Source organism: Procambarus clarkii, chromosome 43, assembly GCF_040958095.1.
Source record: "Procambarus clarkii isolate CNS0578487 chromosome 43, FALCON_Pclarkii_2.0, whole genome shotgun sequence".
NCBI lineage: Eukaryota > Metazoa > Arthropoda > Malacostraca > Decapoda > Cambaridae > Procambarus > Procambarus clarkii.
Window position 1 is genome coordinate 8,486,811 of NC_091192.1, and position 15,769 is coordinate 8,502,579.

The following is a 15,769-nucleotide window of genomic DNA, read 5'->3' on the forward strand; positions in this document are numbered from 1 at the left end:
GTGAGGGTGTGGAGGGTAGGGTGTGGTGTGTGAGGGGTGTGGAGGGTAGGGTGTGTTGTGTGAGGGTGTAGAGGGTAGGGTGTGGTATGCGAGGGTGTGGAGGGTAGGGTGTGGTGTGTGAGGGTGTGGAGGGTAGGGAGTGGTGTGTGAGGGTGTGGAGGGTAGGGTGTGGTGTGTGAGGGTGTGGAGGGTAGGGTGTGGTGTGTGAGGGTGTGGAGGGTAGGGTGTGGTGTGTGAGGATGTGGAGGGTAGGGAGTGGTGTGTGAGGGTGTGGAGGATAGGGTGTGGTGTGTGAGGATGTGGAGGGTAGGGTGTGGTGTGTGAGGGTGTGGAGGGTAGGGAGTGGTGTGTGAGGGTGTGGAGGGTAAGGAGTGGTGTGTGAGGGTGTGGAAGGTAGGGTGTGGTGTGTGAGGGTGTGGTGTGTGAGGGTGTGGAGGGTAGGGAGTGGTGTGTGAGGATGTGGAGGGAAGGGTGTGTTGTGCGAGGGTGTGGTGTGTGAGGGTGTGGTGTGTGAAGGTGTGGAGGGTAGGGAGTGGTGTGTAAGGGTGTGGAGGGTAGGGTGTGGTGTGTGAGGATGTGGAGGGTAGGGTGTGGTGTGCGAGGGTGTGGTGTGTGAGGGTGTGGAGGGTAGGGTGTGGTGTGTGAGGGTGTGGAGGGTAGGGTGTGTTGTGTGAGGGTGTAGAGGGTAGGGTGTGGTGTGTGAGGGTTTGGAGGGGAGGGTAGGGTGTGGTGTGTGAGGGTGTGGAGGGTAAGGTGTGGTGTGTGAGGGTGAGGAGGATAGGGTGTCATGTTTGAAGTTCAGACTTTGGTCAGTATTTTAACTTAAATAATTAGAAATCCTTTTACATGCAGGTTAAGTACCTTCATTACTTCAGTAATACAATTACTGTAGCAGTATAGTGTCCCGAGACCGCTGCTGTACTCACCTGCCCTCGCCTGTGTCAGGAGACTGATGACCAGGACCAATACCGTCAGCATTGTGTCTTCAGGTGCTGATCTCTGCTGGAGGTGATGCAGTGTTTTCGTGCCCTTAACCCGGTATGTTTCTCTCCCAGGCAGCGTGGTCCCTTCTGGTGTGCAGAGGTACCTCAACCTTCCTTTTATGTGGTCGTGACATGCGCCATCCACTGCTGCCTGGGAACTCACCAGCTGAGGCGCCAATTTCCACAGCACGACATACTGAACTTCTTAGGTCATGTGGGTTATTCTGCCTAGATAAGAAGTTGGAAATGAATGGCTCGCCAGCTCAATTGGTATCGATTGACTGATTGATTGATAAAGATTAAGCCACCCTAAAGGTGGCACGGGCATGAATAGCCCGTAAAACTGGCATCAACTAACAGCTGAATTTATATTGCCAAGACAATGATAACATTTAAATTTTTCTATGGTAAAAAAAAATCAACAGTTCAGTTGTATCATAGCTTTCATTGGTAACTGATAACTTTTATGGCAGCCATAAAATAACGAATTCGATAAAGTCGTTACTCTATATATTTAGGATGGGTCTTTTTTCTTGTATGAGTATAGCTTCCAGTATTTGCAGTCTTCTCTGGGCAGTGGTGGATGCCAGGATTGTTGAATTATTTACTAGTATGTTCCTACTGTGTGTTGTGTTATGTACACTTTGCATATAGTTTCTAAGGGCACCAGCTTGTAGATGGCAGTGGTGGTCATACCAGTGTAAGTAGAGCGAAGGTGACATCCTTCACTGAGGCATGTAAATTGGTTTCCCATGTTTGCATTTTGGTGAGGGTTATATTATTTACTGGGTCTGTTCTTAAAAAGTAAATCTACTACATTAAATTGCACTAAATCTGGTAAATTAAGTTTACTACAAAAAAGAGGACTGCTGATTAAATACGTAAGAGCAGCCTACATATTGAGTTGGTTGGTGTTGACAGTCCCCAAGTGGGCATGTGAAGTCAGAGACGGAATTTGTCTCTTTCAAGCGGTTTTTTTTGGATTCCGGAGAGTTCTTCATGAACAAGTTGGCAGTCTTCTTGCTCTTACAGTATAATTTTAGTTCAATCTTGTGGTTGGTGGGTCGGTAGAGGGTCACACTTCTGTCAATAATGTTTTCAGGACCCCTCTCTTCCGTTTTATGGGGCGTGGAGAACAAGTTCCTGCAGAATATTGTAATAGTATTGACCGGCAATGAACAGTTGTGTAATCCGGCTTGTGGGTTGTGTGGGGTTTCACCTTCTTTTTAATGATCTGTTCGACATATCTGTTACAGTATCCATTATTAACTATTACCTGCCTTACTATACCGAGATGCTTGTCAACCAGCTTCCAACTGGAGCTGTGTGTGAGAGCGCGGTTGACGTAAGTCTTGACAACACTCCGGTTGTACCTCTCAGGGCACTCACTCTTAGCATTAAGGCACATTCCTATGTTCGTTACCTTAGAGCAGACTGCAGTGTGAAAGTCACTATTCTTTTCCGAGACTGATACATCTAGGAAAGATAGTTTACCTATACTCTAAATCTTGTAAATGAATCTTATCATTAAACGTCCCTCGAATGCATCCTTAAGCTGTAGCAGGGGCTTAATAAAAGGTACCTGCAGGGATATGTCGTCTACGTCTATAGTGTGCACTCTGGTTGAGGCCCCATGTCAACAAGGACTTCTTGCTCGACGAAACCCATATTAAACTTAGCAAATAGGGCACCAATGGGAGGAACGCATAGCTAAGGCCATCAACTTGTTTATGCATGCGCCCACCAGGACCCAGGAAGGGCCTGCGGTGTGCAGGTAGAGCACGGGATCTTTCTCCAGAGACCAGAACGGGACTTATAAGTGTATGGCGGGAGGGATGTACTCAATGAGAGGCAAGAGTGGGCAGTGAGAGTGATGACATGACTTGGTGAGGAAGGTGGTCACCATCACCCCAACAGGGGTTTAGTAGATCTATCACTAGAGGTACCAGGCAATATACTTCTCTTATGTATCAAGTTACTCGGGGTACCTGGAAATGTACTTTCGTTGTCTACCATCACTAACTATACCAGGCAGTGCACTTGTGTTGTGCACCAAGTTACTACTAGTACCAGGCAGTGTACTTGTGTTGTGCACCAAGTTACTACTAGTACCAGGCAGTGTACTTGTGTTGTGCACCAAGTTACTACTAGTACCAGGGAGTGTACTTGTGTTGTATACCAAGTTACTATTAAATGTACCAGGCAGTGTACTTGTGCAACAAGTTACTATTAGTACCAGGCAGTGAGTAGTATAAACCGGGCCATAAGCCGACTGTTTTGCTTTTCCCACCGGCCGGCCTATGGCCCCTGATTTTTTCCTTGAAACGGAAATAATAGGACGAAGGGAACAAATTGGATGCTTGTCACCTGGTGGGAAGTGGGTGGCCGTTGCCATAGTCAAAACACCTCCTCCCTTCTTGTTGTCACTGTCAATACTACAAAGGTGTTATCAACAGTGAGAAAATGTTATCGCCAGATATAGATAACAATCACGGCCAAATATTGATGAGTCTTAATATTCGTATTGTAATACAATCATGACAAAGGCACGAATATCACCATCAGGTGTATTGAAGGATGACACTTGGAAGACCTAGTTACAATTGTATAGTATACAAACACGACTGAACAGTATTTGGCATCTTAGCCACGCAAGACAAGTCCTACCAACACCCAATAATTTTCATCCTTGATACCTCCAAACAGATGTTATGACCAGGGTGGTCTGTTTAAGAGATACTTCTGAGGATGTTTTATTAAATACGAAAGAACTTAAGGATATTCCAGTCTTACTCCTTCCTTCGTGGTCTGACACTGTTACATTGTTCATTACGTGTTAATTTTCGTGATTTACACACAGGCCTACCCGCTAGGGCAGATCACCTGCCCTGGCGGGTATAAGGTCTGCCTACCACGTTTCCGTCTTTATTCATTTTGCTCTGATGAAGGCGAATTGAGTCAGAAACGCGTTTAGCATTCTCTATTTTTCACATGTGGCTTTTCCACACACACACACACACACACACACACACACACACACACACACACACACACACACACACACACACACACACACACACACACACACACACACAAGGGGGCCTCGTAGCCTGGTGGATAGTGCGCAGGACTCGTAATTCTGTGGCGTGGGTTCGATTCCCGCACGAGGCAGAAACAAATGGGCAAAGTTTCTTTCACCCTAAGTGCCCCTGTTACCTAGCAGTAAATAGGTACCTGGGAGTTAGTCAGCTGTCACGGGCTGCTTCCTGGGGTGTGTGTGTGTGTGGTGTGGAAAAAAAAAAAAATAGTAAGTTAGTAGTTAGTTAGTAAACAGTTGATTGACAGTTGAGAGGCGGGCCGAAAGAGCAAAGCTCAACCCCCGCAAAAACACAACTAGTAAACACAACTAGTAAACACACACACACACACACACACACACACACACACACACACACACACACATATATATATATATTGTGACGGTGGTTCCCCCCCCCCCTTATATTTCTCCCACGCCTGCTGTAAGAGTCATGTCCACTCTTGGAGGAGAAGTCGACGGCCAGGAGACCGACTCCAACCCTGCAAGACATTGTGGAGGAGCATGGACCTGTGGAGGACAGAGCACGGTGATGACACGTTTATTTTCGGACGTTGATTGGGTTCCTGGAGAACGCATCAGTGTGTGTGTGGGGGCGTTCCCTACAACGAGGCGAGAGCTGGGACCAGGAGCTACAATTCAACTCTCACCGGAGGGAGAGTCCACATCAGTGAGGTGGAAGTAGGTGATTCTAGTTTCCCTCCCAATTCGCCTTTAGTCAGCTATATATTTAGCCAGAGTATCTTTCATGTCATGAGCTAGGCTCACCTATGCCTATGTCACAGTAAGGCACAGTTGTGCAGAGTGAGGCTGTACAGAGCTCTCACGATATTTATATATGTGGTGTGTGCAGGCACCTGGAATTATTGAAGAGTTGACTGTGTCGTTGATGATTTCTTTCATGTGACATTAATATAATAACTTATGTCAGAGAATATATATATAAGTGTACCAGTTATTGGTGTTAGGCTGTGTGCCCAAGTATTTATCTTATTATTATTGATATTGATGAATTTATCTCTGTATATGTATATGTTGGTGTGATGAATAACATTTCCATGTGTGCAGTGATTAATTGTGTTATCGAGAGGAATTACTGAATCTAAGGACAGTACCGTGGTTAATTGCATTCATTGTAATTATTATGAAGCACAGTGCATTTATTATCATTAAGTACAGTGTAACGCCATTATAGTGAAATATCATGTTAACTGCAGTAGAAAGGAGTTATTGAACTTGAGATCAGTGTGGTGATTCATTGCGTTCTATTGCCATTGTAGAAGTATTGTGTTGATTACAAACATAGTGATCCCTGCGAATTTAAAGAATCAGGTGCTTCACGCCAAAGAAACAAGTACTAAGCATTCGCACGGGTGAGGGGGGCCTGCTCAGCTGACTTTGACAGGAGGGGGAGAGTGTTACCCTCTAGATGAGCCCCAGTTTTATGAAGAGAGAGTGACTTTCTGCATTGTACTTGATGTTTCGTTGTTGATACGGATATAATACCTTGAGCTTTTAAGTAAAATACAAAATACCTTTTCATTTATATTATCCCTCCATATATCTTGTTGCTATAGAACAGTTCCAAAGAGTGAGAGTATTAGAGACATATACCTGCCTGAGACCAGATTTAATGAGTGAGCTCTGCCATTAGTACCACAATTCCACAATACCACTGACGTGTTACTGGACACGGGAAACACCAGTTGGCGACCTTGCAGTTAGTAGTAGAGCCCTTGTCGGGGCGGGCACACGGTTGGGAGAGAGCAAACTGTGTTCCCACTCATCTTTGGCTATATGGCTGGCTGGGGATCGACTGGGATACTATCCTGGCGAACAGTGGTGCCGCGAGGATTGAGTGAAGACCAGCAGGGCTACAGTGAGTAACAGTTATCGCTAATACTACTGGGTGGTGTCCATGTAGAGAGAGACACCCTGACGTTTGCGACCGTTGACAGGATAAAGTACTTAGGGTATCTTGGATACTGTTACTTGCCTCTCGCGTACCCCGACAATATATATATATATATATGTCGTACCTAATAGCCAGAACGCACTTCTCAGCCTACTATTCAAGGCCCAATTTGCCTTATAAGCCAAGTTTTCATGAATTAATGTTTTTTCGTCTACCTAACCTACCTAACCTAACCTAACCTAGCTTTTTTTGGCTACCTAACCTAACCTTACCTATAAATATAGGTTAGGTAGGGTTGGTTAGGTTCGGTCATATATCTACGTTAATTTTAACTCCAATAAAAAAAAATTGACCTCATACATAGAGAAAAGGGTTGCTTTATCATTTCATAAGAAAAAAATTATAGTAAATATATTAATTCAGGAAAACTTGGCTTATTAGGCAAATCGGGCCTTGAATAGTAGGCTGAGAAGTGAGTTCTGGCTACTAGGTACGACATATATATATATATATATATATATATATATATATATATATATATATATATATATATATATATATATATATATATATATATATATATATGTCGTACCTAGTAGCCAGAACGCACTTCTCAGCCTACTATGCAAGGCCCGATTTGCCTAATAAGCCAAGTTTTCATGAATTAATGTTTTTTCGACTACCTAACCTACCTAACCTAACCTAACCTAACTTTTTCGGCTACCTAACCTAACCTAACCTATAAAGATAGGTTAGGTTAGGTTAGGTAGGGTTGGTTAGGTTCGGTCATATATCTACGTTAATTTTATCTCCAATAAAAAAAATTGACCTCATACATAATGAAATGGGTAGCTTTCTCATTTCATAAGAAAAAAATTAGAGAAAATATATTAATTCAGGAAAACTTGGGTTATTAGGCAAATTGGGCCTTGCATAGTAGGCTGAGAAGTGCGTTCTGGCTACTAGGTACGACATATATATATATATATATATATATATATATATATATATATATATATATATATATATATATATATATATATATATATATATATATATATATATTATTAAATATGACCGAAAAAGTAAGATTAATAATTCTAACACGAATTTTCTCGATCTTTCGTACGTTTCTTTTCACTGTTGGTGGTAATTCAAAAATCAATTCTCCAAAATTCATTTTTATTTTTAGTCTAAGACTAGAAATAAAAATGAATTTTGGAGAATTGATTTTTGAAGACTAGAAATATAAATGAATTTTGGAGAATTGATTTTTGAAGACTAGAAATATAAATGAATTTTGGAGAATTGATTTTTGAATTACCACCAACAGTGAAAAGAAACGTACGAAAGATCGAGAAAATTCGTGTTAGAATTATTAATCTTACTTTTTCGGTCATATTTAATAATATATGTCTACAGGAAAGACTGCTACCAAAATATACTAATATATATATATATATATATATATATATATATATATATATATATATATATATATATATATATATATATATATATATATATATATATATATATATATATATATATATATATCTTGATGCTTCTATATTGGAGCGGAGTCTTGAGGTGGGTAGAATATAGTTATGCATTAATTGGCTGTTGATTGCTGGTTTTGACTTCTTGATGTGTAATGCCTCGCAAACGTCAAGCCGCCTGCTATCGCTGTATCTATCGATGATTTCTGTGTTGTTTACTAGGATTTCTCTGGCGATGGTTTGGTTGTGGGAAGAGATTATATGTTCCTTAATGGAGCCCTGTTGCTTATGCATCGTTAAACGCCTAGAAAGAGATGTTGTTGTCTTGCCTATATACTGGGTTTTTTTGGAGCTTACAGTCCCCAAGAGGGCATTTGAAGGCATAGACGACGTTAGTCTCTTTTAAAGCGTTCTGTTTTGTGTCTGGAGAGTTTCTCATGAGTAGGCTGGCCGTTTTTCTGGTTTTATAGTAAATCGTCAGTTGTACCCTCTGATTTTTGTCTGTAGGGATAACGTTTCTATTAACAATATCTTTCAGGACCCTTTCCTCCGTTTTATGAGCTGTGGAAAAGAAATTCCTGTAAAATAGTCTAATAGGGGGTATAGGTGTTGTGTTGGTTGTCTCTTCAGAGGTTGCATGGCGTTTCACTTTCCTTCTTATGATGTCTTCGACGAAACCATTGGAGTGTGCCTAAATGCCAAAAGCGACTGCCCAGATAGGTACAAAAGGAGTGTTGTTAACGCATATGTCGACCGTGCTCTCAGCCACAGCTCAGAATGGAAGCAAGTCGACGAAGAACTCTGTAGGGTAAGGCAGGTCCTAGAAAACAACGGCTTCACCTATGGTTTCGTCGAAGACATATATATATATATATATATATATATATATATATATATATATATATATATATATATATATATATTAGTATATTTTGGTAGCAGTCTTTCCTGTAGACATATATTATTAAATATGACCGAAAAAGTAAGATTAATAATTCTAACACGAATTTTCTCAATCTTTCGTACATTACGCTTCACTGTTGGAGGTAAATAAAAAATCAATTCTCCAAAATTCATTTTTATTTCTAGTCTGACGCGACACGGGCGCGTTTCGTAAAACTTATTACATTTTCAAAGACTTTAGTTCACAAATACACAACTGATTAGAACTTACGTATCTCGGATTTTATATCTACATTTGAGTGAGGTGGGGGGGGGTGATGTGGCATTAACACAAGACAGAACAAGAGGGAATATTAATAGGGTATTAAAAGTATCAACACAAGACAGAACACAAACAATGGGTATTGAATAGAAGTGTTTGTAGAAAGCCTATTGGTCCATATTTCTTGATGCTTCTATATTGGAGCGGAGTCTTGAGGTGGGTAGAATATAGTTGTGCAATAATTGGCTGTTGATTGCTGGTGTTGACTTCTTGATGTGTAGTGCCTCGCAAACGTCAAGCCGCCTGCTATCGCTGTATCTATCGATGATTTCTGTGTTGTTTACTAGGATTTCTTTGGCGATGGTTTGGTTGTGGGAAGAGATTATATGTTCCTTAATGGAGCCCTGTTGCTTATGCATCGTTAAACGCCTAGAAAGAGATGTTGTTGTCTTGCCTATATACTGGGTTTTTTGGAGCTTACAGTCCCCAAGTGGGCATTTGAAGGCATAGACGACGTTAGTCTCTTTTAAAGCGTTCTGTTTTGTGTCTGGAGAGTTTCTCATGAGAAGGCTGGCCGTTTTTCTGGTTTTATAGTAAATCGTCAGTTGTATCCTCTGATTTTTGTCTGTAGGGATAACGTTTCTATTAACAATATCTTTCAGGACCCTTTCCTCCGTTTTATGAGCTGTGGAAAAGAAGTTCCTGTAAAATAGTCTAATAGGGGGTATAGGTGTTGTGTTAGTTGTCTCTTCAGAGGTTGCATGGCTTTTCACTTTCCTTCTTATGATGTCTTCGATGAAACCATTGGAGAAGCCGTTATTGACTAGGACCTGCCTTACCCTACAGAGTTCTTCGTCGACTTGCTTCCATTCTGAGCTGTGGCTGAGAGCACGGTCGACATATGCGTTAACAACACTCCTCTTGTACCTGTCAGGGCAGTCGCTGTTGGCATTTAGGCACATTCCTATGTTTGTTTCCTTAGTGTAGACTGCAGTGTGGAAACCTCCGCCCTTTTCCATGACTGTTACATCTAGAAAGGGCAAAGTAGAGTTGGAAATTCTGTTGGACGACATATTCGACCTCGAGACACAAAAGGTCACTACCAAAGATACCTTACAAGCAGAACTTATTGCAGAAGGAGGAAAGAATCGAGGCAACTACACAAGCACCATACTGTCCCCCGAGCTTAAAGCGGCAGCTAAAAGCCTTCGTGAGAACAAGGAGATAGTTGTCAGGAGAGGTGACAAGTCGCCAATATATGTCATTCTTAAAAAAGACGAATATCTGGCGAAAATGAACATCATACTCTCTGACCAAACTAAATTCCAAAGGGTAACGAAGGACACTACAGCCGAATTAAAAGCAAAGGTCAACAAACTGATCGAAACTGTGAACGCCAAGAAATCCGGACTCCACCTGCCAAAGATCATTGGGGAATATAAACCTGGATATGCGTATGGAAATGTCAAGACGCACAAGCCTGGAAACCCACTTCGGCCAATCATTAGCCAGATACCCACACCCACGTACAGACTGGCGAAGCGACTCAACGGCCTGCTGACTCCTTATGTTCCTTGCGCCTTCAGCCTGAAGTCTCCAAAGGAATTTGTTGACTTACTGCGGGGCACACGGGCCACAGGGATAAGAGCCTCAGACAATCGGAATGATAGCCGACAGAGTGTATCGTGATCCAGCCTGTACTCCTCTTGACATGCCAGAAAATATTCTGAGGAAACTACTCCAAGCTTGTACTAAAGAGGCACCCTTCTTGAGCCCGGATGGGCACATGTATAAGCAAGTAGATGGGGTCGCCATGGGTTCTCCCCTAGGTGTCCTGTTTGCAAACTTCTACATGGGTACCATCGAGCAAAAAGTCTTAGTCGACATGAACTTGAAACCGGCCATATACTGCGGGTATGTTGACGACATTTTTACACAGGTACCTGATGTCAGACATCTGCAGGAGCTGAAGGAGGCATTTGAGCAGAGTTCCGTGCTGCGTTTCACTTACGAGATGGAAAAGGATGGGAAGCTGCCCTTTCTAGATGTAACAGTCATGGAAAAGGGCGGAGGTTTCCACACTGCAGTCTACACTAAGGAAACAAACATAGGAATGTGCCTAAATGCCAACAGCGACTGCCCTGACAGGTACAAGAGGAGTGTTGTTAACGCATATGTCGACCGTGCTCTCAGCCACAGCTCAGAATGGAAGCAAGTCGACGAAGAACTCTGTAGGGTAAGGCAGGTCCTAGTCAATAACGGCTTCTCCAATGGTTTCATCGAAGACATCATAAGAAGGAAAGTGAAAAGCCATGCAACCTCTGAAGAGACAACTAGCACAACACCTATACCCCCTATTAGACTATTTTACAGGAACTTCTTTTCCACAGCTCATAAAACGGAGGAAAGGGTCCTGAAAGATATTGTTAATAGAAACGTTATCCCTACAGACAAAAATCAGAGGATACAACTGACGATTTACTATAAAACCAGAAAAACGGCCAGCCTTCTCATGAGAAACTCTCCAGACACAAAACAGAACGCTTTAAAAGAGACTAACGTCGTCTATGCCTTCAAATGCCCACTTGGGGACTGTAAGCTCCAAAAAACCCAGTATATAGGCAAGACAACAACATCTCTTTCTAGGCGTTTAACGATGCATAAGCAACAGGGCTCCATTAAGGAACATATAATCTCTTCCCACAACCAAACCATCGCCAGAGAAATCCTAGTAAACAACACAGAAATCATCGATAGATACAGCGATAGCAGGCGGCTTGACGTTTGCGAGGCACTACACATCAAGAAGTCAACACCAGCAATCAACAGCCAATTATTGCACAACTATATTCTACCCACCTCAAGACTCTGCTCCAATATAGAAGCATCAAGAAATATGGACCAATAGGCTTTCTACAAACACTTCTATTCAATACCCATTGTTTGTGTTCTGTCTTGTGTTGATACTTTTAATACCCTATTAATATCCCCTCTTGTTCTGTCTTGTGTTATTGCCACATCACCCCCCCCCCCACCTCACTCAAATGTAGATATAAAATCGGAGATACGTAAGTTCTAATCAGTTGTGTATTTGTAAACTAAAGTCTTTGAAAATGTAATAAGTTTTACGAAACGCGCCCGTGTCGCGTCAGACTAGAAATAAAAATGAATTTTGGAGAATTGATTTTTGATTTACCTCCAACAGTGAAGCGTAATGTACGAAAGATTGAGAAAATTCGTGTTAGAATTATTAATCTTACTTTTTCGGTCATATTTAATAATATATATATATATATGTCGTACCTAGTAGCCAGAACTCACTTCTCAGCCTACTATTCAAGGCCCGATTTGCCTAATAAGCCAAGTTTTCCTGAATTAATATATTTACTATAATTTTTTTCTTATGAAATGATAAAGCAACCCTTTTCTCTATGTATGAGGTCAATTTTTTTTATTAGAGTTAAAATTAACGTAGATATATGACCGAACCTAACCAACCCTACCTAACCTAACCTAACCTATATTTATAGGTAAGGTTAGGTTAGGTAGCCAAAAAAAGCTAGGTTAGGTTAGGTTAGGTAGGTTAGGTAGACGAAAAAACATTAATTCATGAAAACTTGGCTTATTAGGCAAATCGGGCCTTGAATAGTAGGCTGAGAAGTGCGTTCTGGCTATTATTTTTTTTTTTTTTTTTTTTTTTTTTTTTTTTTTTTTTTTTTTTTTTTTTTTTGAGATATATACAAGAGTTGTTACATTCTTGTACAGCCACTAGTACGCGTAGCGTTTCGGGCAAGTCCCTGGAATACGATCCCCTGCCGCGAAGAATCGTTTTTTCATCCAAGTACACATTTTACTGTTGCGTTAAACAGAGGCTACAGTTAAGAATTTGCGCCCAGTAAATCCTCCCCGGCCAGGATACGAACCCATGACATAGCGCTCGCGGAACGCCAGGCGAGTGTCTTACCACTACACCACGGAGACTGCTGAATTAGGTACGACATATATATATATATATATATATATATATATATATATATATATATATATATATATATATATATATATATATATATATATATATATATATATATATATATATATATATATATATATATATATATATATATATATATATATATATATATGCGAACAAGCCTGAATGGTCCCCAGGACTATATGCGAATGAAAACTCACACCCCAGAAGTGACTCGAACCCATACTCCCAGAAGCAACGCAACTGGTAACTACAGGGCGCCTTAATCCGCTTGACCATCACGGCCGTCAAAAGGAAGTGATAGCCGAGGCTATTTGAGCCACTTCCCCGACGGCAACTCGGATGGTAATCTTGGGCATAGCATTTCACCAAATCACCTCATTCTTTGGGGCACACGTGAGGAACACAAATGCGAACAAGCCTGAATGGTCCCCAGGACTATATGCGAATGAAAACTCACACCCCAGAAGTGACTCGAACCCATACTCCCAGAAGCAACGCAACTGGTAACTACAGGGCGCCTTAATCCGCTTGACCATCACGGCCGTCAAAAGGAAGTGATAGCCGAGGCTATTTGAGCCACTTCCCCGACGGCAACTCGGATGGTAATCTTGGGCATAGCATTTCACCAAATCAGAATGAGGTGATTTGGTGAAATGCTATGCCCAAGATTACCATCCGAGTTGCCGTCGGGGAAGTGGCTCAAATAGCCTCGGCTATCACTTCCTTTTGACGGCCGTGATGGTCAAGCGGATTAAGGCGCCCTGTAGTTACCAGTTGCGTTGCTTCTGGGAGTATGGGTTCGAGTCACTTCTGGGGTGTGAGTTTTCATTCGCATATAGTCCTGGGGACCATTCAGGCTTGTTCGCATTTGTGTTCCTCACGTGTGCCCCAAAGAATGAGGTGATTTGGTGAAATGCTATGCCCAAGATTACCATCCGAGTTGCCGTCGGGGAAGTGGCTCAAATAGCCTCGGCTATCACTTCCTTTTGACGGCCGTGATGGTCAAGCGGATTAAGGCGCCCTGTAGTTACCAGTTGCGTTGCTTCTGGGAGTATGGGTTCGAGTCACTTCTGGGGTGTGAGTTTTCATTCGCATATAGTCCTGGGGACCATTCAGGCTTGTTCGCATTTGTGTTCCTCACGTGTGCCCCAAAGAATGAGGTGATTTGGTGAAATGCTATGCCCAAGATTACCATCCGAGTTGCCGTCGGGGAAGTGGCTCAAATAGCCTCGGCTATCACTTCCTTTTGACGGCCGTGATGGTCAAGCGGATTAAGGCGCCCTGTAGTTACCAGTTGCGTTGCTTCTGGGAGTATGGGTTCGAGTCACTTCTGGGGTGTGAGTTTTCATTCTATATATATATATATATATATATATATATATATATATATATATATATATATATATATATCACTAAGAACTCTTTGACCCGGCCAGGATTCGAACCCATGCCGTCCAGGATCACCCCTAAACGTACACTGTACTGTGACCACCTCACCAATGATCGTCTTGACGATCGTTGGTGCGGTGGTCACGGTACTGTGTACGTTTAGGGGTGATCCTGGACGGCATGGGTTCGAATCCTGGCCGGGTCAAAGAGTTCTTAGTGATATATGGCTTGCGCGTTCATGCAGCTTTCTCACATATATATATATATATATATATATATATATATATATATATATATATATATATATATATATATATATATATATATATATATATATATGTCGTACCTAGTAGCCAGAACGCACTTCTCAGCTTACTATGCAAGGCCCGATTTGCCTAATAAGCCAAGTTTTCATGAATTAATTGTTTTTCGACAACCTAACCTACCTAACCTAACCTAATATAACTTTTTCGGCTACCTAACCTAACCTAACCAATAAAGATATGTTAGGTTAGGTTAGGTAGGGTTGGTTAGGTTCGGTCCTATATCTATGTTATTTTTAACTCCAGTAAAAAAAAATGACCTCATACATAATGGAATAGGTAGCTTTATCATTTCATAAGAAAAAAATTAGAGAAAATATATTAATTCAGGAAAACTTGGCTTATTAGGCAAATCGGGCCTTGTATAGTAGGCTGAGAAGTGCGTTCTGGCTATTAGGTACGACATATATATATATATATATATATATATATATATATATATACATATTTATATATATATATTTATATATACATATTTATATATACATATTTATATATACATATTTATATATACATATTTATATATATATATATATATATATATATATATATATATTTATATATATACATATTTATATATATATATATATATATATATATATGTATATATATATATGTATATATATATATATATATATATATATATATATATATATATATATATAAACAATCTTTGGACAACACCCACCAGTGGGACTCGAACCCAGAAAGCACAACCACCTTCCAGTAGCTGGCATAACTAGTATGCTTTAACCCACTACGCCATCAGACCTTACAAAAGAAGTAGATAGTTCGAGATATATATCTCAAACATCTCTACCTCCCGAAGGCACCAGATGAGTGAGGGGTCAGTCTGCATTTTTCGTCAAGCCACTGTCAATGTGAGAGAACTCGTGTCCAGCTTATAAGCCTATACTTGCATAAACCACAAGTGAAGATAAACAATCTTTGGACAACACCCACCAGTGGGACTCGAACCCAGAAAGCACAACTACCTTCCAGTAGCTGGCATAACTAGTATGCTTTAACCCACTACGCCATCAGACCTTTCAAAAGAAGTAGATAGTTCGAGATATATATCTCAAACATCTCTACCTCCCGAAGGCACCAGATGAGTGAGGGGTCAGTCTGCATTTTTCGTCAAGCCACTGTCAATGTGAGAGAACTCGTGTCCAGCTTATAAGCCTATACTTGCATAAACCACAAGTGAAGATAAACAATCTTTGGACAACACCCACCAGTGGGACTCGAACCCAGAAAGCACAACTACCTTCCAGTAGCTGGCATAACTAGTATGCTTTAACCCACTACGCCATCAGACCTTACAAAAGAAGTAGATAGTTCGAGATATATATCTCAAACATCTCTACCTCCCGAAGGCACCAGATGAGTGAGGGGTCA

General features: G+C 41.2%; 1 protein-coding gene across 2 annotated transcripts in view; it reads right to left on the reverse strand.

Moving 5' to 3' along the window:
* Positions 1-1,093, reverse strand: part of LOC123755754 (regenerating islet-derived protein 3-beta-like) — a 45,399-nt gene extending 44,306 nt beyond the window's left edge. Inside the window, exon 1 of one of the 2 annotated variants that reach the window (XM_045738510.2) lies at positions 927-1,093. In XM_045738510.2, the coding sequence (XP_045594466.2) occupies positions 927-978 (52 nt within the window). In that variant the 5' untranslated portion in view covers positions 979-1,093. The remainder of the gene's footprint in view (positions 1-926) is intronic. The other variant, XM_045738511.2, reaches the window with a different exon arrangement.
* Positions 1,094-15,769: the final 14,676 nt, after the last annotated feature.